This window comes from Perissodus microlepis, chromosome 5 (assembly GCF_051167445.1).
Source record: "Perissodus microlepis isolate ML-2025 ecotype Zambia chromosome 5, ASM5116744v1, whole genome shotgun sequence".
NCBI lineage: Eukaryota > Metazoa > Chordata > Actinopteri > Cichliformes > Cichlidae > Perissodus > Perissodus microlepis.
In genome coordinates this window covers 7461592-7487704 of record NC_140465.1, presented here as the reverse complement: position 1 = coordinate 7487704, position 26113 = coordinate 7461592, and the positions used below count along the sequence as shown (strand labels likewise).

General features: G+C 41.0%; 1 protein-coding gene across 12 annotated transcripts in view; it reads right to left on the bottom strand.

Moving 5' to 3' along the window:
* foxp1b (forkhead box P1b) overlaps window positions 1-26113 on the bottom strand; it is a 149314-nt gene that overhangs the window by 64522 nt on the left and 58679 nt on the right. For all 12 annotated transcript variants that reach the window (XM_084927551.1, XM_084927553.1, XM_084927555.1 and 9 more), the window contains one exon: window positions 16712-16881. In XM_084927551.1, the coding sequence (XP_084783677.1) occupies window positions 16712-16870 (159 nt within the window). In that variant the 5' untranslated portion in view covers window positions 16871-16881. The remainder of the gene's footprint in view (window positions 1-16711; window positions 16882-26113) is intronic.

Here is a 26113-nt window from a genome sequence, read left to right as displayed (position 1 = left end):
TATTCCATCACATAGCCAACTATATGTTAATGTTATGCACGTATGATTTTTAAAGAGTAAACAAACAAATAACATTGTTGGAAAAACGACTCTGGAGGGAGGTGAAGTCTTTGCTCTTCTTCCAAGATATGACATCATTTCACAAAGTACGAGCTGCCAAGTATAATTGCCCTGCTGGTAAATGGAGGAGACACAGCTTCCCTCCCTCCCTGTTTCTAGTATTTGATTCTTGATTCACATACCCAATTAATTACATCTAAATAAAGCTAACTAAAAGACAGCTAACAAAAACATATCAAAATGGGCGATAGAGAAAGAAAATTAAAGAAAACAATTTGTCTGTACAAAATCAATTAGGATTGAGGGTCAGTGGGTCATTCATTTACTGGTTCAGCATAATTACCTGTTTTCTTCCCCTCATTTACTTCTTTATTCATCTGGGACACTGATGTCCCTGCAAACCAAACTAACACACTTTTTGTGATTATTCAAATTAAACATCGACTCCTGAGAGAAAACGTCTGTCAAGCTACAATGCGGCAAAGCTAATATGCTCTAAAAACAAACTCCCCCGAAGCAAAATGTGGGAATTCTATTAGATGTCAGCCTACATAGTGTAAATTTCAATTTGCTTTGCCCAATCAGGTGATAAATAAAGGGTTTAAAAAAAGAATCAAATTAGAAATCACAATTTGATCTTGTGGAATATGAATTATGATGAAAATCTGCTGAGGCGCTTCTACTTACAGTATGCCTCCGTGTCATATGTGCTGCGAGAGGACAGGTTACAGCAGTACTGTTGCCCCGTGGCTACAAATCATTGCAGCTGCTTCTTTGACTGTCTATCAAGGAGGCCGCATCCACTCATGTCTGTACCGTCTGCTATGATTCACAGCAGGAGGAAGGGGGGAGGTGAGACAGAGGAGGAGAATCATGGCTCACTTTAGATATTCTCCCCTTCTTCTAAAAGAAAGCTGTAAAGACATTTATAAACTGCACTGCGCCTATATAAAGCAGAAGTGTTGGTCTTTTAATAGACAAGGGCATTTATCAAAGAGCAGGCTCAGTTTAGCCTGCCTGCAGAATATCACATTAACACTTTGTAAACATCCACCCATAAAGATAATTATTTTGATTGCAAGACTCTTTTGAGGCTTTCCTTCCCCTCCTCAACATCTGGTGAAAATATGGGGCAAGTGCTGGCTTTCTGGCTCCTGCTCAGGTGGTTAAAATAGACTGCACACATGCACGTATAAACAGAGCGGTGGTACATTTTTTCCTTCTCTAGCTTAATTTTCTTTTCTTTTCTTTTACTTGTGGCAAGTCAGCGAAAAGGCAGAAGCTGCCAGGAAGTGAACCTTCTTCTCTCCAGCCAGAGAGGCTGCTGGGATATGCCTGGACCTGCAGCTGTAGTGAGTATTAAGCGTGATGCTCTGACAGGCAAGGCACGGGCTGTTACAGGTACAAACGGCAACTTTTTTCTCCCATTATGAGCCAACCAGGACTTGGACTCACCTGCAGCTGAAATGCAATGCAATGCCAAAAATGGGCTATCATCTGGGAGTTGAGTACAGAAAGTCAAATGTAATGTTAAAAAACAGCCACTTCTGATCAATAATGTACTCTGTAACTGTTTAGTTTTTGTTTTTTTACTATATTTCTTTGTGATCCTGGTTGTGTAGTGGAGCCAAATAAAGGAGCGAAGGCCTCAAGAGCATAGGAGATTGTGATAATTGACCAGGATGCTGCTCCCTGTCCCCTCACCTTCAAATCCCAGCGGCCCCGTTTTCAATTTAACACAAGGCTTGACCAGATTTCACTCATTGCAGGGCTAAGGCACATCTTTGACACTTTTACATTAGAAGCACAGCTTTCTGCTGATTAAAAAACGTCTCTCTACCTCTCTCCTGCTCTATGGTGAGAGGTAATGTGAGAGGGGTGTCCATTTCCTGTCCCTCCTTCTTTCCAAATCAACCACAAATAACTCACAGCCTCCTGTGCCTATCTTGATTTCACTCTGGAAGATAAGGACACCATTTATTGTTTTCATTGAGCTTGAGTGCTAAGACAGAGAGCACTAAATTACTCTCAGATCGAGATAAATGCACCACAAATCGCTAATTCAATCCATCTTCAATGCTGGTGATGCTTTGAAGAGAGGGGGGCTATCAAAAGATCACACTGTGAAACCGGAATCTGGTGGTGTGATACTGGCTAGAGACCTCATCAAAATGACAAGAAAAACTAACTGTAACCTGAGTTAGAAGTCCCCTTGGAGAGGCAGAGGGCTGCAATAATCTGTTTATGTGTTAAAATAGGAAATTCTCTTTTGTGTGACTCCTTCAAAGCTCTATTGGGCTACGCTCACACTGCAGGTCTTAATGCTCAATTCAGATTTTTTGATCAAATCCGATTTTTTTGTCTGCTTGTTCACACTACAAATAAAATGCGACAGCAAACGCGCTCTAGTGTGAACCCTCAAAGCGGCCGCATGCGCAAAAGAAGACGTCACACACAACGCGCTCTGTTTAGACCCAGAGCAAACAATATTGTTTGACTGATGGCCCTTAATATAAAGACTTCGGACTTTACGTTTCCCAATTTTTGCTTTAAGTTATTTTGTTATTTACATAATAATGTAGATAACCTAATAATTATCCTTATTGCTGTTTTAGAGGAGCGGTGCTTCAAAGGATAGTCACAGATTTCTGTCAGAATCTGCAGATTATACAGTACAAATAACATGCTCACGTTTCTCCAACGTTGTCTTCCCAACAGTTTCACTGACATCTACACTGGATGGCCAGGAAGCGTTTGCGATGTCTTCTCCGGCGCTGATAATTGGCGTCTGTCTTGTGTCAGTGACGTAAAAGATGGATTTAATGCGACATGACCGTTCAAACAGCAGTCGCTTTCTAAAACATCGGATACGTATCGGATTCAGTACCACATACGAAAGTGACCCAGATCGGATTTGAAAATATCGGATTTGTGCCGTTCACACTGTCATACCATGATCGGATATGGGTCACATAGGGTCAAAAAAATTTGATGCGCTTTCCCCTGCAGTGTGAACGTAGCCTTAGACAATGAGTGGATGAACTCAAGGACAGTGTATACATGTATAACAACGAGCTGGAAATGTGTGTGAAGAGAACCTCTGTTCCCGCTAGTGGTGGGACGTTGGTGAGGGGCCGCGGAGTGGAGAGTATTTACTGATGCGGTTATCTTGTTCTTTGACAGGCAGAATCACTCAATCATCCGCCGACGGCCGGGTTCAGGCAAGCATTACACGCACATCCCCGTACTTGAGGAGAGGAGGCGTCAGCCGAGCCAGATCTGATCAACAAATGCAGTTCTCCTGTGCCACAGCTATCTGAGATGATGATGATATTATTTGGAAGTGAGCAAAGTGATGGAGACAGCACGGGGAGAAACACAGAGAGACAGAAGGAGACAGAACGAGACCTGAAGGTGGAACCTCCTGTAAGGTGCCACTTCTTAAAGGCAAAGTGTCTCTCTGCTGCAAAGCAAGGAGATAACATGCTGATGTATTCTAATAAGATGCCGCGCGCCTCACCAACACTCCCTTTAGCAGATCAAAGAGCCAAACATTTAATATGTTGGGGAAAGTCTTGCATTAATTATCAGAAACTTGAATTAAAAATAAAAACTTGTCTGTCCAGTGGAGTTACATACCAATTAAAAACACAATCCTAGCCGAGTCCAAATGACATTTCTAATGATAGCTTTTAAAAATTACTGACATGTACATGTTATTAAAAGGTTAAAGAAATTTGCATTTAGCAATGAGGAAAAAATAAATATAGTGTCGAGTGTGCAGATAAGAGCTCAGTAATTAGGAGGAGGCATTGCAGTGGTGGAAAACATTTGAAGAATAAACCTGGAATAGTTTGCTTCTTTCTCTGTTGCCCTACAGATATTTTACATTATTCAATCCAAAATACCATCTTTCTGATTCTAACTTTTCTTTTGCATGTTAATGTTTAATAAGAGCCCTTGGCTATCTATGGGCACAATTATTAGATATCCGCAGAGAGAAATTGAAAAATTAATCATACTCTCAATTTTGTACTTCTGTGATCCATTGGAAATGGCTTTAAGAGGGGGAAGCATCTCCCCTGTCACGGGCTTCATCTAAACACAATCAATATGCTGCCAGAGATGAGTTGCTTGTGCAACCAAGACAATTGCGTCAATACTGTAATTAACTGATTATTTATATGTTGGCACTTGTCCTGATGCGCTGCCAAACAGAAATGCTTCTCTCTCTTTCCTGGAACAGAAATACTGAGTGTGTGGGTTAATTACCAAAAACATTACACAACTCTGTCAGCCTTTATCACCCAGGAAGTTGTGTCATATATTGGCCACCTTTTGTTTGATGACACATGCTAACACACAATCAAACTACTTACAGTGTCATAAAGGAGGAGCACTGAGGTTTTTTGATATTTAACAAAATAGCCAGAAGTCTTGCTGTAAGTTCTTGCATGCTAATATAATGTACTGAATATAAAATATGCCACTGTGGAGACAAAACCACATTATTTGATATATTCCCACACAATACAAAGATTTAAAGTGGCACTTTAGCTTTTGAAAAGGAACAAACAGAATAAAATAATGTAATATGCAAAATAACGATAGCTAAAATTTCACTACTGCCTAAGGTTTCCCATAAAAGACTGCTTTTGATGTACAGTCCTTTCACTGTGTGTTTAAATTTCAAATCAACTACAGCACACATGCGATTTAAAAAATATCTCTTATTTCTGTTTGGAGTAACAACTGACATATGATCTACAAAAGCGCCGTAACCAACTGCATCAAACAACATGCTGGAAGCCTGTCAGGCCATGTGACCCTTGGTGAAGAAGGCCCTCTTTAAAATTCTCCCAAATACATCTTTTTATTTTGTGAGTGGTTGTTTTTGCTCTATTGATATTTACAGATGAAACAAATGGAACTTGTGGGGGCTCCATCAGTGGCTAGTAGGGCTGTTCGATATAACGATATATATCGGACGACGATATATAAACGTCTATCGTTTCATTTTACGCTATCGTTTGTTTCGTGGTGTCGCAAAATAATCTGTTTACGGTAATATTTTTTCATCGTTTTGATGGTCACTGTAGTGGCTATATTAATTTCTTAAAGTTCTCACTTTCTCTTATATTTAATATAACCACACTACGGAAGGACAAGCGCCTGTTTTTATGCATTGTCGTTAGCAACAACGACGGTAACAGCATCGCGTGTCCGCTTGTTTATGTACCACATAAACCTTTCACAATAAAGCTCAAGATCCTGTTGAGACTTTTCAAAATAAACTGAATCACGTGAAAGAGCAGATTATTTACGGATGAGAAGTCAAAAAGAGCCTTCAGGTGCTAAAAAATAAACCTTAGACTCAAATGTTAGAACAGGCTTTTCCCCGCAGCACGCCGTGTAATAAATACTCACAAAGAAAACGGCGGCCGTTACAACCTATGTCTACAAATGTATAGTTTCATGCATCGGTTAAAACACTCGACTCCGGGTAAAGGACGCGCAGCAGGAAACACTTCCCGCAAGTCGAGCTGCACGAGATTCACAGAATTTACAGTAAATGTTACATTTTTGTGATTTACATCGTTATCGGGACGACAGAATTCTTATATCGGGATATGAGATTTTGGTCATATCGCACAGCCCCAGTGGCTAGATAGATTTTTATTTACTTTAAATGAAAAGAAGTGCAGTTTTGATCAAGACTTCCAAATATGTCAATGTTACAAGTTAACCTGGTTAAAAATATATATTTTTAAATAACAGGGGGTTTTACATGTGAATCCGTGAATTAAAACAGCTTTGGTGTTTAAGAGTACAGAATCCAGATCAGAGTTTTAGTGCACAACATGCACTGAGACCTGAGTCAAGGTTACTAGTTTCAGGCATTCTGATTTAAAGAATTGGACAGTAGCAGTAAAGCCAAACTCACATGTCTGTCTAACACGGCAGTAATGTCAAACAGTTGACTGTGCCTTGGACTAAATCCCAGCTCACCTAAATGGATTAATAAATTGTTGCCAGGAGTTAAATGTGTAACTGACACATTAAAGCGTGCATGGGTGCCAAGCCATCTAAATCATGCTCGTGTTTAGTTCTGTTTCTCAATGAACCACAGTTACACTATTGTTTTAGGTTTTACACTTAGCTTGGCCATCTGAGAGAAATTACTTGTGTTCCTCGTGTCAGTGAGAACAAGACCCGTGATGGATCATGGGCTTCTCAGTACGCTCCTGTTGGCCTTACTCAATTTCCCCTGCCATGCTTCAACCGAAACCCCCCATCCCACCCACAGACAGTCCACGGACAGAACGGTGTCCTCCTTAAACAACTCTTTCTTTAACATCTGCCCAGAAGCAGTGCTGCTGCCTTTTGTCCACTCACTGTCTCCTAAGGCATGTCATCCAGCTCTAATCAAGCAGAAAATGGTCATAAATATTTCTTTCTGCTAGATTTCACATTCACATTTCACGCAGGGACATGATATTTTCTCCCCCTACCTCCAGGGAGTACCTAATGCAAAAAACAGTCACTTATATTCAAGGCTCATGTTCCTTCAGTCAAATGCAGAACATATTTCCCGTTTGCAGGGAAAAACAAGGGGGGGAAAGGGAGGGAGCAAAGAAAAAAAGCAGAGGAGGGAGACATAAAGGACTGTCTTATTTTCTGTGCCATTTACTGGCTAGTACTTTCACAGCCATCCCATTACATCATGTCAAAGATTGTAAACAAGCAAATAACAACAGCGTATCAGAGACCACAGAGAGGGTGCAGCACCCATTGTCCTGGAGGTCTCTCTGTCACCAGCTAGGGAGGGAAAAAACATTTGTTTTCATAGTTCACTTAAATAATATATATCTTTCTTTATAGAGAGAAAAGGTCTGTGCGAGGATTTATTTGAACCATTGTCTCTGGCCTGGCTAAGTATTTATGGCACATGTCATTCACAGGATGCCGAGGTGCCATCACTTTTATTTATGACAAGACATCCCATCATGCCATTTCATTCTCTAAATGGTACACAGCTATTCACCAGTGAATACCGGCCTGTACCATTTTTCTCTCAAATAGAGGCCATGTCACCGCTGAACGTGCACAGGGGGTTGTTATTAATCACTCATACACACTTTGATGGGTGAATACATGTCAAACAATCAAATTTACTCCAAGAGACCTATACATGGTGTGGCTGTCCATAGATATTTGCTTCAATGAAGGCTCATTTGATCATCAGAACTGGTAGTTTATCATATTTTACCCTCCGTGCAAAAAACATGGCTGTCAACTTTTTTAACATATAACAGAAACAAGGAGTATACACTGTGCACTGGTGCTGTACTGACTGAAAGGTTACATCTATCTATCTATCTATCTATTATAAAGGTCAGTCTTCTTGTCATGATGACTATATCACAACCTGTGAAAACAGTTGGATTGTGGCTCTGACGGCAACGTTCCAAACATCTGACGAATCAACCTTGATCATGTCATCATTAGGGTTCTGGGTCCCAAACCACGCTACAGATTTAAAGCCAAAATATCTTGTCCAGTTAAAAGAAACAAATCTCCTAGCTTAACTTCATGTAGTTAAAAGCAGATTATAGTTGTAGTTGAGTTTCTTTTCCTCAATGTAAACACATCTGTGCTCGTTCTGCTTCACTGATAATTTTTCCCTGGCATGATTTTTTCAGGTCGTCATATTAACTTTGGTGAAAATAAAGCAAAACTTTAAGAGGTTAAGGTAATGAACGGTCTCTGCGCTCACTTCTTTTTAAGCCATGAATATCCTTCTTACCTCCTATCATTTAGCTTAGACTTGGTCTTAAATACTGAGTCCTTGGGAAGCACAGTTGTTTCAGGGTACTCCAGGGAGCAATATCTGCAGTCTGTGTGCCAACAAATGGCAGCAGGTGGAATTTTGCTACTGTGCAATCACCTAGCTACTGTTAGAACTCTAGAACTTCCTCCTCTGTCACCCAGCATAACCAGGACTTGAAGCCAGATGCCAAGGGTGAACACTGCTGTCTATTACCCGCACTGTGCCAAGAGATTATGAATAAGATATAAAAGTCAGGCTCACTACAGGCTTTTCACATTAGCCCGGCTGTGTAAGGGGATGCCCCCTATGCATACATGTATACAAGCAAGTGCACGTGCTCGCATGTGTCGTGTACACACCTCCACATGCACATGCACTTAAACATGCATCCATACATGCACGTGCATCAATATTTTTCATGCACATACAGACTCTATCTGAGGCAACTCTACCTTTGTAGAGACATCTTTTGCACACCCAAAAAATGCCTTAATCTGCAACAAGGATTATTGGAACAAATAAGTGTTTTAAAAGGGGAGAGTCCCGGTTTCAATTTCAATAGCTCATTTAACCCTTATCTGCCCAAATCCTTAGGGTCCATTCTATGTTAATTGGATCTACATTGCACAAGCATTGGGGGTGTTAACAAGCACAGGCTATGAATATTAATTACCCTGAAGTTTTCTGCACAGGAAAGACTTCACTGATACATATTAATTCTATGAAGTTTTTAAAGTAGTGCTCTCATTAAAAATGAATAGGCACTGCGCTTGAATGTTTTCCCATGAGGAATTGTGCATCCTTAAGTCTATCCCTAATAAATTGGGTCAGATTGGATATCCTTAAAGAACAGCATCTCCTTAAAACGGGATTATTATTCAACTAAATGTAAACATTCCAATCGGGTGAAGAAAGGGTTTTGTTTAAACTGTGTTTTGACAATGGCCATTAAAGCTAGTCATGTCTGAGCGTGTACTTTCCCAACCACAGCCTCCTGAGGCCCTGTTAAAACGGTTACTTATTTACAACACTAAACACACAAGTTGTTCAGCTAAACAGTGCTAAATTACTCTGTTTGCCTGAATGTGTGTGTGTGTGCGCACGTGTTTCCGTGTGCAATGATTTGTGTGTACATGTTGATGTGGAGCATTCAGAAGCTGTTGCTGGCACTACTTTAAATAAAACATTGAGGATGCATTAGTCCTCTGGCTAGCCGAGGCTTCTCTCTCTCTCTAAGCCATTTAATACTGAACCTATGCAGACGTGTTTCCCTGTCTGCCTCCAGCCAGCTGCTTCAGACACCTGCTCAAAGTTTAGAGTTGCCCACTTCAGCACAAACACGCACACCATGGCCATCAAAGATGATGCGGGCACCACACAATGAGAGCCACTTCACTCTTCCTAATGATACCAGCATACACTTGCATCATTTACATGGGAGGCATTTGTACATCCACACTTCCTTGACAACATTCCACAATTTTTCCACTAGGACAAACAGTGTGTTTCAACTAAAGACTGAGGATGCACCCAATTAATATCATAAATCTGGTTAGGATCGTGGTACTATTCGGCCATCTGTTTAGTCCAAAACCCAGGTTTACATCCAGCTTGTCAGTAACACCGCTAACACTTCTGAATCAGACACTTTCAACATTATCTTGCTAACATGTTATAAAAAAGAAACCTATTTGGTCATTCAGTTTAGAGGTTTGCTGATTAATTAATCCCAACCCTGTCTTCCTTGTACAGATGCAAACACAAAACCTGATGAATTATAGGAAAAATGTTTAGAAAACAGCCTGTACTAACACCAGCTCTTACCTATAAAATCTGGAAAAGTATAAAAAGGCTTTCTGGCGTTTTTATGGCATGGATGAATATCTTCACCATTAAATTACTAAATGTATAAGAATACCAGTGATAAGAGAAACTGGTTCTCTTGTCTACACTGAGAAAAGTGAAGCTTCTGTGTCATTTAGTTGAACTGAAGCTTTACATTGTTGCAACAGAAAACTGGGATTTCTGGGTTGAAGGTGTTTATTTAACGTTAACTAAATTAAAAATCACTTACCATGGAAAAAAATCAACAAAAAGCCTGTAGTCTGTAGTGTCAGTGTCAAGCTCTAAGCATCAGATCAGCCAAAGAGACAAGTGGACTCTGTGTTTTTTTTGTTTGTCTTTTATAGCTCATTTGTATTCAGATACACTCCAGGGAAGTGTAAGGGATTTCTGTTAGATTGTATTGGGAAGGAACAGACTTTAATATGAGAGAAATTAGAAATTAGAACCACAGTATCTGATTTTTCTGTCTGTCATATTCATTTTATTTAAGTAGCCACTGTTTGCACAGTGTTAGAAACATTGTTAATGTTAATGGCTGTTGCATTACCTATCTCGTGTTTTAAAGGTGAAAAGGTTTTAAAAAGAGGGGTTTGGTGAGGGTGGGTGGAGGCTGGGTAGGGAAATCAGTTTTGCTTCATTTCATCTGGTCTGTTTTTCGTTTTTTGTTTTTCTTTCTCTTTATCAGCTGTTGTGTAAATAGAACTGAAGTCTTCATTGCTTTATTTTGTAATTTTTATTGTAATTTTTTGTACATAATAGGGAGCTTTTTTTTCTTCCTTTTTTTTTTTTTTTAAAACATACCATAATAAATCTGGTCCTTCAAAGAAGAATTTATTTGTATTTCTAACAAGTTGATTGTGACAAAACCTTGGTTTTACTTTAGAGAAATCAGCTCTCGCTTTTGTTTTATAGTGAATTCTGTGGAGTAAAAATAAAAATAAGTAACATTTTGAACAAGGACATAAGAAACCAATTGTCAATTATGTATCAGTAGAAACTCTATTTTATTACACTGACTAAAAAGTTGAAAGAACTTAATAAAATTGGAAGTAACAAAATTACAGTGCCCGAAGAGTCCAAAGAACAAATGTACTCGGAAAATGATATTTTTAGTTTGTTTCAATGTACATTTATGATTCTGGAAAAATAAATATTTTTGGCTTATTTTAAATACACAGTTACAGTTTTTATTAAATCAGAATTATAGTCTGAGTAAAACTAATAAATTTAGTTGTAACACATTAGAGTAATTTGATTCAAAGTAACATTTTTTTCAGTGTATGTCATTTATTTTTTTAAGTTTATATATATATATTTAATTCTTTGTCTTTTTCTTTGCTAATAGCAATTTTAAAGGCCCAACACATGCAAAAAACTTTGTGAAAATTTAATTATTTACCATGAATCAACTTTTGACATGGCTCCATTAACATGTTTTATTTTATGTGGGTGTAAAAAATTTTTTAAAAAAACTCAAAAAAGCATATTTTTGTGCTGAGCTACAGGGAAAGACGAGCGAGTGTGTTTGAATGTGTGTGCGCTTCTAAGTGTGGCCATTCTGATTACCACAATGTCAAACAACTCCTGTAATCCCCCTCCTGCTGCCCACATAGGCAGGGTGTGTAAACAGGATGTCGACCCAAGCAACAGTCAACTATTTTAAACTCTGGGTTTCAGCACACATGTAACCTGCGCTTCATCTCTTGTCAGTCGGACAGCAGCAGCTGGAGGTAGACTCAACAAAATGGATGAGTTCATAGGCTGTTTTGGAAAGCATCCACAAGCCAAAAATGAGGTGCTGGGTGGTTTACCTCTTGAAAGCTCACTAACAAAACCTGGGTGACAAGAGGATATGAAAAGTTGCACCTAGACTAAACACATTTTGTTTTCAGATTTATAAATGTGTGTAAAAGCATTTAAAAAAGAGATACTTCCACTGAGGGAAGTGCGAGCGTTTGTAAAAATGGTCAGGATATTTTCAGAGACAGAGAGTTTGCTTTTTTTCCTTTAATAATTATTTCCCCTTTTTTCCACATAGCAACGCTTTGCTGTTCAATTTTCACCTCCATCTGTGTGATTATTAATCAGATCACACATCAATTGCCAGAACCAGCAAAGAAATTCAGCCTGTAATAAAACTGTCATGTGCTGTGGTATAAAGACAGATGTTGCCAGTTGTGTGATAACATAATTAAACTGTTCTGTGAGGGATTCCATAAAATTATTCAAATTGGACGAGCACTATCATTTTACCAATAAGCAATTTAGGGCAATATGCAGTGTCATAACACTGATGTTATCCTCTGTGCCAGATTTTCCAATAAGCCCGAGCCTTTGCTTGGCCTCCTGTGACAGTATGAACAGTATACATGAAGATACGTGAGAGCTGCTAGAGATGTTGGAGTGTCCTTTCAGTGTGATGCACAAACCGCTACACCATGAAACCACTATACTGCAGCGAAGCGATTGGTCAAAAAGCACACACACACACAGAGAGAGGACGGCTTTGTCATTCATGTGAAATATTCAGCATTGCACTGCACACGTCTATCTTATTCTGCTGTAGAGCAAATACAGAGATACTGGCAGGAATTCAATTCAAAGGCGCAGCGATAAGGGTGCGTTCTTCTTGTGTAACGTGTAACGTAAACCAAGTGTATGTATTTCAATCTGGGCATAGCACGCTCTCTCTTTGCCCTCAGCTCTGCTGCAGAGTGCATACGATTAGCAGAGATCTGAGGCAGAAAATGCTCTCTGGTCTGGTCTCTCTGACCTGGTGCTGTTAACTCTCTCAGTCTGACCATTAGCCCATAATGTGGACTGGACGGCCAAAACCAGCAGGTCCTACACTTAAAGGCCTGACCTTTGTAACTCTATTCTACGTGAGCATATATATACTATTCACGTCTGTGTGTGCGTGCCTGTGTGTGTGTACTGGGAGAGCAAGGCTAATCATAGAACACTTGGCCATCAGAGAACAGTTAAGATTTGCAGTTCCACCTTCACAAGCCTCCACAAGGGACAGTGTATGATTTGCATTATGCAAGCAGAGGATGTGTGCCCACTCAGCTCTTTCTGTGGCCACTGTTATGGACGTCAACCTCACGAAAGACACCTCAACCACACAGGCAGAGAGGAGGAAAACGAAAGAAGTAGCTAGCCGGTCTTATCTTTCAATATGTAGAAAATCTTTAAAAGCACTTGTTGGACAGGGTATGTTAGATGGATGTGTATGCAATAAAAGAAAAGCAGTTATTAATCATTGTTTTAGGTATTTTCTCTCGTGTGAACACCAGCCTAAGTTTATTAAAAGGACTCTTCTAAAGGACAGGATATTAATATTTAATGCTCTACAGTTGCATCACACGAACCAAATTTAGAGCGAAAGAGTAACTCGTGTGTTTAAACAGGCAAGATGCTTTGCTGAAAATGACCACACATCACAGGAAATGTGAATATCGTGAAGACAGCAGCTCTAGAGCTAACAGGGTGTCCTTGAGAATATTACTGTCACCGTGCATTTATGTGACAACTACAGCTGCACAACACCGTTTCCTGTTGCAAAATCATTTAAATCACAAATCACAAAACAGGTTATTGCAAAACTTTTTCATACTATTGCTTTTGTTTTATTTTCGCCCCTGCAGTATCTTCACTTCCTCATGTGGATAACGTTAAAACCACAACTTCTGCAACACAAACAAAAACAGAAAGCAAATAAACAGTGTGGTTCAGGGGTGCAGACACATGTGCTATGAAAAGAAAAAAACTGCACATGCTATAATAGAGACATTTATTAATAATACATGGGTAACAGTGAACACAATGAGCACAGCAACAAGATGCACAACAAATGTTTACAAGGGCACCCAGTTGTCTAACTATTACAACACAACAGACAGGACATTGAGTTCCTCCTATAGAGAAATCTGCTGAATTTCAACAGCATCTTGGGGAAAAAAGAGAAGAAACGCAACACCTTTTTCACCCTAAAAAAATATTTGACTTACTAATAGACATGCTTAATTCAAGCTTATGGTCCACTTCCCCCAAATCTGACTAGTCAACAAGATGAATTCCCCTGTCAGAATCAAGATGATCAAACAGATTACAATTATTTCATCCCCCATCTTTATTAATGAGGACTGTCTTTCATAGTTATGTTCCCTAATAAGAATAAATGATATGCCACTGCCAGGTTTGTTGTTCTGGCTCACTCGAGGGACTCTCAGACATTTGCACTTTGAGTCTGAAAACATTTTAGATTGATTTTTGCGTCACCTAAAGGGGTAATGGCACCTTGCATGTGTTGTGGAGAACAAAGAACGCAGGAAAAAAAACTCTCAGTGTGTCAGTTAGAGGCATATTAGTGCAAGCCACAAATAAAACTTAAAAGAACGACTGTGAAATGTCACAAAAGTAAAAAGTTATCGAGTAACTGAGTGAAGATCGTAATGCCCCGGGGACAATTAACATGGTTCATGGTGCGTGAGGGAAAATCCTCGGCTAGGCTAATGGGAGAATAAAAAGACTGCCTGCCTGTCTTGCCAGTAACACTACCATGGTGAGTAGCCTATCAAAGTCCAGTGCCAGGAGCTGAGAGTGAGACATCTCGTCCTTCGTTCCCATCCGCGCGTCATTTATCACAGGCAACAATTAATACACCTCCCTGCATGCGGGCCACACAAATTAACCACTGGATTTGTTCAAACGGCATGAACCAGGAATTATTTCTGCATTTGCTACAGTAGAGAAAATGTTTCCGCAATATATGGAAGCAGGATGGAGAGAGTTGCTGGTTTCTCCTTTCTTTAAATGCCAGGGCAGATGCTGGAGAGCAATAGTTCTTTTTGGACGACTTGAAAACAGGGAGCATGCTTGGACGACTGGCTCTATTCTAGTGGGAAGGCTTTATTTCCATCCCTTGTTGGTGTCAAGTGCACATCCATGACATTTTTCTCGCCCGTTCTCTCCCTCTCCCCTGCCTCGCATTTATCAAAGTTGTAACCCTGTTGTCTTTGCAGAGCGAATCAGAATGTGCCCCTGGCAAAGATTGAAGGAAAAGTCAACAGGAATTAAGTTTCACTGCAACTGTTTACTCAACTGTGGCCTGCAGTTATTGAAATTTTATCCATGGTTTTGTGTGACTACTGCAGTAATGAATTCAGTATGGCTGTGATTTTCTCACTGACGACATGCTCGTTCGGAGCTGGAAAAAAGATGGGTGGGAGGTGGGGTCTGGGGTCTAGCTGGGGTAGTGGGGATGATCTGGAGAGGCCTAAAGGCTTCACAGACTAAGGCTGAGAATCAGAACACACACTGACTCATCCTTTGTACTTACTGAACAATCAACACTTCTCCTACCACTTACAAAGAGGAAATGGAATTAACAGGGGCATCTTGCACCAAAACAAGCACCACACTTCTAAGATGACGACACCTAAAGCATTATTTTGCTTTGAGTGTATGTTTGACCAATTAATTATATTTACATACACCGATACTCGACAATAAAAAGGGAAAAAACAAACATTTTTTTAAACAATTCAAAAACATGACTACTGACAAATAGTGACCTTACAGGGTTGTGCCAGTCCAAAGCCCAAAAGCTCCTGTAAAATTAGTGGCTTATTGTTCCTGATTTTACACATAAATAAATGCTAAACAAGTTAAAATTTGTAGTAAAGAATCATGCAAACGTTATGACTTCATTTAATTTGACCTGTTCAATGCTTACATGGATTAAAACATCCCTTCTGATATATTAATACATGGTAGTTTCCCTTTCGGGGTGGTACTGGGAAATAAATCCTCCAGTATCTCTGTTCTCCTGTGTGCAGAGCTACAGACTGGTACCCCTGCTGTTCTGCCTGTGCTAGCACATGATCAGCAATTAGCATTATAGCGAGGGGAAAGTGCTATAAGTGCATATAGCTGGTGTTACAAAGTTCCTGGCAAAAGCCCTGGTCATCTTACTGCTGAAGTGAAACCTGAGCTACACGTCTGAAATTTCACAATTTAAAAAATTTATGTTATGTCTAAACATCACCTAAAATGCCAAGCAATGACTCTTTAAACATCTAAGCTATTTTGTCCTATTATCAAAATGTTCCCATCATTTCCGAAAAACAGAACTGTTCATCAGTAGCCAAATATCACAGCATCAGAACACCGTGATGATTGTGTTCAAAGATGATAAATGATAATACTGAGTTATTGCTCAGCTCTATGTGTTACAATGCCATTTCCCTCTTGTTCCATGCTACAGCTTTGTTTGCCTCCCTGTAAAAATGCTGATGGATGCGCTGTGACAACAGACAACGGCACAGAGCCGTGCATCATCACCAAACAGCTCCTGACAACAACCCTAGTTGTGCTGTCGCAAAGACCAAGATAGTAGAAGACACACTGATCTTTTCAGTGTTGTTTCTTTAAACGCAGTGTCGTGTGCCACACATAACGCTGACACCAACAGAAAGAGCTTGTCTGTTTGCCTCAAGTCTGAGATGGTGAAAATGTTTCGGCTTCACTGACGATAACGCTGGCGTCTGTCTCCTCACCTCATTGGTTAGTACAGCAGAGTGTGGCATTAGTTGTGAGTGTGAGGTGTGTTTACAATGAGCCGGAGGAAAACGCTGTCATCCAATAGGATGTCACGGTTCCTTAACTGTCTACAAAATCCTGTGGCACCTACATACTTAAAATATGTCAGAACATCATAATAAATATTTGATGGAAATGCAGATGCTGCATGCTACAATAAACACGTTTGCAACCAAACAATCACACAGAAAGAGCACTCCTCGTCTTTTAAATATTCAAAAAGGGCCTCAGTATACATAAATAATAATAATAATGTGTTTATGAACTAGATGTACTTTGAGGAGGAATTAAATATTAAGAGGCACTTTAAGAGGCGGATCGGCCTGCTGTTGACATGGCTTAATAAAGTGAAGACAGGTGTGAATGGTCTACCTGGTGCTGCTGGAGATGCAGGAAATCTGCTGCAGTCACTTCCGCTGACGGCGTGGCACATTTTGGTCGCCCCTCTCTGGGTACTCCCTCCACGCTCGCTCCTCCATTCTCATTGGCTGGGCCGTTGCTCGTCGCCTCCGTCCCAGATTCTTGCATCATGACTTAAAAACCTGAGAGAAGGCGCAGAAGAAGAGAAAACAGGGACAGAGACAGAGAGAAGCAGCTGTTAAAACACACTGCAATGAGGTCGCATTTCAACTGTGGGCCAAACTATAAACATCTGTCATATTCTTCCCACACAATTTCACTTTTGTTGCAGGTTTCCCTGTTGGTTTGTGCTTCCCCGTGTCTTGTTTGTTTGCGTGTAGCATATGCAATGAGGCAAACACACACACGCATTCACAGGCTGCCTCTAAACACAGTAATGAACAGCTCCTTTGTTTTGTCTTTTCCAGTGCAGATCCTTTACAGATGACAAGTCCATACCGGGCAGGAGAAAAGCAAGTGGGTTTTGTTTGTATTCTCCAGTATAGGGTATATGGAGAGCGTCGGGGGGGCATGGTGGAGAGGTTGGGGTTCGGCACACATGTAGAGGAACCCAACCTGCGTTGAGTGAGAGCAGAGGAGCCCAAGAAAACACTGGACCTCCAAAACAAAACACTTTCTATGGAAATGGATATATTTACTTGCATGGCTCCCTGAAGAACCACGGCAGAATGGCTTTTTAATGGGAAACAGAGCGACTGTGTGAGGCCTGCCAAAGGATCTCCATGAGAAACATCCAATCTGAGGCTGAACGAAAACAGTCAAATCCTTGAGGGGTGCTCAATTAACACCAAAACACAGGTCTGAATATAAATAAATCCTTTTGCATTGGAAAAAAATGTTGACTTTCATAACTTAATCTAACTGAAAAGGGTAAAATACAAACACTGGCAGTAGTTTTAAGCACCACTGCATGCTTTATGTAAAATTATGGCAGCAGCAATCAGTGAATACACAGCTATTTGCTTACAAGATATGTCCTCAGTTTTGTTTTTGGATACACAAAAGCCAGACAGACATGCCATCTATCCCAGCACACCCCCTCTGTCTCTCTGGGGATAAGTGCCAGTGACACTGGTGCATATCTGTGCCTGAATTCCTCAAATCAGTGGAATGATTTACAGCTATTGTGTGCTGGTCACAGGCTTCATTGCTGCAATGCATCTACCCCCCCAATTCCAGGGCAGTTAATGAAGCTGACCAAGTCAGGCAGAAGCAAATTAACTTGGCTGATTAATTATTTATATGAAGCAGAATAAATGCCTTTAAAACACTGGGCCTCATCATGAAAGAATGTGAAAGTGGAACTAAATGCAGATTTATGGTGCTGCATTTAAGGCATGTAATAGGAAGGCCAGGCTGAGTTTATATGCGCTCAGGTACACATGCACAGCGTCTCCAGAGATCCCATCTAAACAAGATGCAGACACACACCCAAGGGGACACACACTCAGGCTGACAGATAGGAAATTGGGGTTGACAACTTGTCACAAAAGAATATTTACAGAGCAGAGGTGAGATAATAATCTAGATATGGGATTATTTAAAAAAATAAACAGTGGTGTGAGGAGAACTGCTCTTTCAAAATCAGTTTTTTTAGGGACAGGCTCGTAGCTCACTATCATCAGCAGCAGCAGTTTGGGGCTAAGAGGAGCTAAAACTGTACCAGAACACAAAGCAAACTCCAAAGAGCATTATAGTTTACATTTCCTCTCAGCCCTCGCAAGAAGCATGACTGAATGAGTCATCTGACACTGTGGCCTGTGCCGGTTCAGTTGTGTGTCACAACGCCCCCACACTCAGGGGCCTGTCTGAGCAGCTTGGGCCCGGCCTACAGGGCCTGTTCTTTGGGCTGGAGCTTGAGCTGGCCCCCCTCTCCCTCCAGACAGATGTTGACCTGGCTCACCCTTCCAGTCTGGCACAACCTCCCTCCATAATGGGATTTTCTAAACAAGGAGTGAGCAAGAGGAATACTGTGGGATGGGACCCAGCCAGCCACAACTCCATCTACAGGCCCCTGCTCGCACCAACTCCCCTTCTGAGACACCAATTAGAAACACACATTCTCAGGCGAAATTAAATGCCATTTGAAATAAACCATGTGCTGACGTTATTCACCCCCACTTATTTTTCAAATAAAAGATATTTTCCACTTGCGGGAAAAAAAGAGCTGTCTTTTTCTTTTTTTTCCTCTCTAAAGCTACATAAGGGGGGGGGGGGGGTAATGGCTATTATACATGCACTGTCATTCCATGCAAAAATTTTCATAATTGTAACGGAAAGGCGTAAATTTCCAAATGCACAGCATCTCCAAAAGTAATCAAGAGAATGAGCCGCGGGGCTATTTTAATGTATGCAAAACTAGTGACCCACAATAAAGGAGAGGAAGGCTACAATGAATGCAAAGTAATGCGCGCATGCTTGCGACCGGCACTGATGAGGGGATGGCTAAAATTAACACCCAATTAATTTTAGAATTGACAAACAAATGAAACCCATAAATCTAGTTTCTCATTAATTTTAGCACAGAATAATTCAAAGCTGCAATATCATGAGTGAAAAAATTGGAGGGAAAAAAGAAAATGGAAAATGGGCATTATCCATCATAAATATCAAGCAGATAGGAAAGAGCCTTATTAGAGAGTTGTGCTGATAACAATGTTAATCTGTGAAGCAGTGAGGCACGGACACCATCATCATCAGCTGAGGCCCGGGCAACTTGGCCACATGACTTGGCCCTGAGTTTGTTTATCTATGTATTTATTTTCACTTTGCTCTGGGGAAAGCCGTGTGTGTGTGTGTGTGTGTGTGTGTGTGTGTGTGTGTGTGTGTGTGTGTGTGTGTGTGTGTGTGTGTGTGTGTCTGCGATGATGATGACGATGACTCGAAAAGCTCCAAGTTTTTCCATTTGTTCCATTTATACACCACGTGCAAATTCAACTGTAATTATGGGTCAAGCATCATGCTAAATGGGGTGTAGTTACTCGGTTTAAGAACATATGCATTCGTGGTCCAAACACAAACATTTCAACATAATAAAATACACAAAAGGAGACGTGAGGGGAAAAAAAGAAAATGAAAAGCTCTCTTATTATTAATGGAGCATGTCAGTTTTTTCGGAGCTGGAAAAAAAAGTTTAAAAAAACAAAAGAGAATGAAAATAATGGAAATTCCAGGAGATCAAAACAAGGCAACAACAGTTTGTACAAAGAGAACTAGCTGTGCTGTTGATTATTAGATGCCTGCCTGGTCTTTAGGGGGGAGTTGCTTGCAAAATAAAACAAGTGTTTGGAACAAACACTGGATAATAAAAAAAAGGTCAGAGTTCCTGTTTGTTTACAGTTTGTTTTGTTTTCCCTGCCTCAAATGGCATAGGGAGTACAGTACAAACAAGAGTCACATGGGTCTCCCACCTGACCAGACAGGTTGAAGGTTAAGAACAGCCAGCGGGCCAGAGCTCATCAGCTCCCCTCCCCACCACAATGGAAATCCAGTGCCTGTCCCCCTGTCATGCCTGCCCGGAATTCAACAGCTCAAACGAGTCAGCGGTGGATTCAAGGTAGGGCTGGTCCGCGCAGCTGTGCTCTGACCCTTCTCCGTGTTCTGTTTTTCTCTAATGCTCATGACAGCAAAGCCTCGGCAGCCACCTGCTTCGATTCGCCAAGTTCTCACACAGACGTTGTTTACAGAAGCACACAACAAAAGCACAACATTTCTTGGGTGGGAGATAATGACATACAAAGGAGGACACAATAGGGAGAAGTTCACTTTAGAGCTGTTTAGGTTCAGCTTGGTTGCCAGACTAGACAACACATCGGCGTGCACCAAAGGTGCAACAACAGAATGTTTCTGAAGGTTGCTGAAGAGGCTTGTGTTTTGCTGTATTTTGGCTCCTGATGTGAGGGAAAAGTCGAAAGACAAACACAAGCTGCATGTTAAATAATCCATTATCACAGCCCTCATCACTGATAACAAACTACTCTGAGTATCTCTTGAAAATATTCCACTGGACAACACAACACGGAGAAATTGGGCTAAATTCCAACAAGCTTTATAAACTGCACTCCCACTCCCTCATACATATCATCTCCACACAGCAGAACCACCTCAGTCACAAAGCCTGAAAGTGGATCCAGTTGCCGCTCCTCTTCTGAGAGAAACGAACGGCCGTGGTGACATTCTGCCAAAGGAGACTTCACAGTCAGACCAAACAACCGTGTAATCTTGTCAGCCACTTCAACCAAGTCACAGATAAGCAAAGCATATCTCCAGACCTCTCTGACAATATAGAAGTAAAACACGCTGCACCCACCCTTCTGCAAATAATACCCCCATTGCAAATCCTAGATTTCTGCTCCACAAGAGACACGGGAGTTCTTCCCAGACCTTGTACAGGGTATAAGCAGGCCACTGACACCAGCAAACAAAGCAGCTGTTTGTTTAATAAGTGACTGCTGCCATGGCTACAGTAAACATGAAGAGCAGGGGTTTGTGTTTATGAACAAACACATCTCCTTGCAGGAGCCATTTAATATTAACCAGGTGAAATGATCAGCCAATTTCCTAGGTGACACTAGGGGCAGGCAGAGTGTAAACAGGTTCTAGGAGGGGAGAAGGAGGGGCGAGGCTTTAGGGAATCAAGGTCGATGCAAACGCAGCTTTGACTAGAATAAACAGCGAGGCAAAAGTCAAGATAAACAAAAAGTCATTCTTCTGACATTTCGAGATGCATTAGGCTGGCGTGTTGCAGCTGCTCGCAAGCCACCGTGAATGAGAACAAGATGGGGGTGACGGGCGGGGTGGGCAGCCATGGGGGTGGTCTCCTATGGAAACACATCATTGTCAAGCAAAGCAATCTTGTGTTTCTTCCAGGCCCAACAAACAGTGGCGCTTCACAACAGCACAGCGAGGAACTTGTAAAAACATGTTAAACATTTACCTCATTCAATTATTCAGTAACCGGGTTTGTGGAAATAACAAAGGAAGTCTGAGGGCTCCCAGAGATGGCACTCACTACACCAGGGCATGGAGAGAAAAACAACAAAGAAGGAATTAGGTGGAACTGAGCAAGAAAAGACGTTATCCTTCATAAATCACAGCGCCTGGTTTTGATTACTTGATTTATGTGTGACTTGAATAGTAAGATTATGACTTAGTCTGCCTGCTACATCAAAAATGTAATTGCCCACACATAAGTGATTATACACAGTAGATAATGTATAGCGGGGACTTTCAAGCAGCACATCACCTTGACCATTAATTTTTCATGCATACAACAACTTGCCATCTGCTGAGATGAAGCCATCCAACAAGGCTTCCTCACCCAGGATCCCCTGGTGTTTTTCCCCTTGCACTTCCCCTACTGATATAATTTAGTCCCCCTAAAAAACTGCTAGCCCCATGAGAGGAAGCCATAAAATATGATCAAAACACATATTTATATCACCTCAGGATGACTACAATAGGATTCTCAAGCATGAAAGTTTAGATCCAAACCTATTACTACACCGCAAGCAGAGGTGACTAGGATGATTCACGCGAACATCCGAGTATTAACACGCTACAAGTGCAGATAAATTAACAACAAGCAGGGCGCAAAAAGGCAGATTCCAGTAGCGAAACTGAGTAGATCCGCAATTTCAGAAAACACACAAAGCCGTTTGTCTCCTTTGCATGGAGCCATGTGAGAAACACCTCTGTGCAACGGCCTGCTGTGCACAGACAATGACGGAATGTGCCAAAGTAAGGCAGGCCATGATATTTTTAGTGCAACTAGGGCCGATGGAGACTAAGTAAATAGAGAAATCTAATGAGTTTAAATCTGGTTGTGCATGAATGGAATAGTAATTCTGGGATGTGGAGCCTCTTTTAGGAGTGGTACGCCACACATTTTCTCAGCGACTCTCCTTCATTTGACTTTGATAATCTCGCTCACATGTGGCTTATGCCCATTAACACTACAGCGAGAGGACAGACACCAGGAGACGAGGAGCTGCTTTTTCTGACCACGGGCTCAATGGAAGGGGAAAAAAAAGCAAGCACTGCTGCCCTCAAGCTCGTCTTACCAATTAGATGTGTCAAACACAAAAAAACCCAAAGAAAAACACGAATCTATCAGCGTCCTACGGGAGTTGCAAAAGCACTTATTGTTTTAACATTACTTAAAGTGTGTCATACATTTTTAATCATTTTTACTAGAATCCATGTAAGGGCTGCTCCCAATGTGCTGCTCCCAAATGTGTCACATAGATTTTCCTGGGAAAACTGAGGTTAGCCTTAACGAACTTGTCTAATTAATATTGTGGGCCTATGCAAAGAAAGGAAAATATTATTAGCATTGCTGCCTTTTGGGGGTGGCAGGTGTCAACTCATCAAAGTGCACGCTTCCTTTGTCATCTGACAACATGAGCTTAATCATTTTTTGGTAAAAGCTTTGCAGTTCTGTGAAATCGCAAACACAGACCTGTGGTAAACCACAGCTCTAAAGACAAAGTAAGCTGCTAATTACCACTGAGTAAGTCATCAGCTGTGCTACATCCATTTATTACATTTCCACTCTCAGTACCATGCACGATAAGTGGAAGAAAGCATGGTCTGGTCAAACCCCTGCTATTTAAAAAAAATCTTGACGGTGTTAAATGTTTCTCTGCAGACAAAAACGCACAGCGGGTGCATGTCTCCAACCTCTCTTGTTTAGAGTTACTCACAAAGAGATTAAGTTAAGCTATTGATTTCCCAGACACAGTCATTAACCTTTACACACAAATAATGGCACGGTAATGGAGTGACTATTTTGTTTAAATAGTTACTCACAACTGTCATTCCTTCAACCGCTGCTTAAAATTTACCAAGTTCTCTGTTCATGAAACGTACGCAGTCTGCTCTTTGACGTGTGATTGGCTGTCATCATTATGGGTGTGGCCTTACCCACTGAGTCCCCCCACTCCCCCTCATGGAGACGTTCTTCCTCAACGTGCCACGACAGGGGTCATTTAAGCCTAAGAAGCATGTTATGGCTTCCCAGCGAGAGGACAGCAAGGGTTAAAAAGGAAGGGAGCTCCATCAAGCAGTTAAATTGAAGATAAAGGGCAAACGGCTAAATAGCAGAAGACCCTACATGAATTTCTTCCTTTTAATAGAATCAGGTTTTAACAACTCTTTTTTGTTAAATACAGCCCATGTCAGGATGATGCGTCCCACTCATAAAGCAGCACAATGACAATGTACAGTGGCACTAATACAAGGACATAGTTCATCATGACATTTTCTGCAATTCCCAACTGATTAGGGTCATTATGTTGGAGGCCTGATTTATGTTGTCATTTCCTCTCACCGATCCTGCATCAATGAATCTTAATGAATTGGTAAATAAGGGTGAAGATTACACTGTGTGACACCGCAACATTTCTCACCCTCAACGGCCGAGATTTATGTAGCCAATTAGAGACTAACAGAGAAAATTGGCTGGCAGAAAAATAATATTCTTTATGGCACAAAATGGAGGCGCATTCTCAGTGAAGGGCAATTGTGTTGTCAGTGTTGAAGTCCATAAAACAGCCTTCTAACCCTCCTTCCAAACGCAAAAAAGGGGGAGCTGGACTATTGTTTGCAAGCAGGGCAAGTTCAGACCATTGTGAGGCTGCACGTTTCACTGAGACGTTCAGACGTGCGCCGAGCCAAAGTCCTTAACATTCATCGCGGCCTACCTTGCATGTTTGAGCAGCATAAATACAGCGCCGTATGACAAACATGTTTACCTTCTCCCTGCAAACATCAGACAATCAGACACCATGAGGTGCTGCTTCTCTAATGAAGACACAGGAGCTTTTATCAAGGCCGGCCGCGTCCCTCTGTCACAAATGTAGCTCTTTCATACAGACATCAAATAACATTTGTACAAAGAAATGAATCCAAATTATTTGTGCTAAACATACAACAGGGCAATATTTGTCAATTAGTTTTTTATGCAAGGATAGAAACACATCCAAACGCCCTTCATCTTTCCTTTTTTTTTTTTTTCAAAGTAGGAATATCAAAATAAAATCACCTATTTGAAGATATGTCTGATCAGCACATAGTGGAGGACATATACAATCTGATTAGGGCTCTTTAAGTATTCCTGGGTACATCATTATTACAAGCATGATAGCTTTTATTTCTCAGATGCAGATTAAAGAATCCTGAAGATGATTATGGTGAGGGACAAAACTGTTTTTGTGTATCACTACAAAGCATGAAAAGCCAGCCTGCTTATTAATACCAACTTCTTAAAAGGGCACTTAGAGTTATAATGAGAGCCTTTATGTATTACATATTGTGACTAGATTTACTGTGAGGAAGCGGCTCTCCACATCAAACAAGCCGGCTTGCTATTAGGCACAGGGGCTGAGGGATGCTGTGTGAAAAGGAGTGGAAAATTAAAGCTGAAGCAACGCAGGAAAGGGCTTAATTTACTGGCATGTACAGTATGCAAATGAGATTACTCTCAGCTTAACTGCATCATTTATGTCCATAATAACAGCATCATCATTACAGGGCTCAAATTAAATTACACTGTAATTAGCATATCAAAGTGATTGGTTAAAGTTTAAAACAAATACCCAATTTTGTTAATGAACATCTGTAATCACCGTGTAGACTCTCAGTGAAAACATCCAAAACAAATATGTGTTTTGGAGAAGGGGAGGAATGGCCCCCACAAACGACATGCCCGTATGTATACATGTGTGTCTGTGTGCATCACAGTGCTGCGGGTGCTGGGGGTGGGGGCTGGGGGTGTTTTACCTGGAGAGCTCCACACACTCAGGATATATTTCCCAAACTCCAGGAGATCAAAGATCCAATTTCCCACACTTGCCACTTCAGGAGCTCATCAATAAAATACTAATCACTTCACGGCTGATTCTGAGAGTGGAGCCGCAGCCAAAGGCTTAGGGAGACTTCCATATCGCAAAAAAACACCTCTCCTCTGACTGTCTTGACTGTTGTTGAGCGTGCGCACACGCTTCATCAACAGCCGCACATATAATTTGCAGTCAGGTTTTATCCAATAGCTGTCCTGCCACTTTACCTTACAAACATGGCGAGTGTTAGCATAGAGCCTCAGACCCTGACAGAAATCACATACGCCTTATTTCATACGCATATTAATGATCTGGCACTTTCATCAGCTACACATTATAGACATTTTTCAACTTTTGCACAATAAAAAGCCCAACGACTACCTTTGTTTCCCCAACAACAGCATTTCTTTTTCCACCTCTGCTAATAATGCACCAAAAAAGTGGCAGCAGCTAGTGGTGTACATTATCAGAAATGCACTCGTCAAATTTTAAAGAAGTGGCATCTTATTTTATT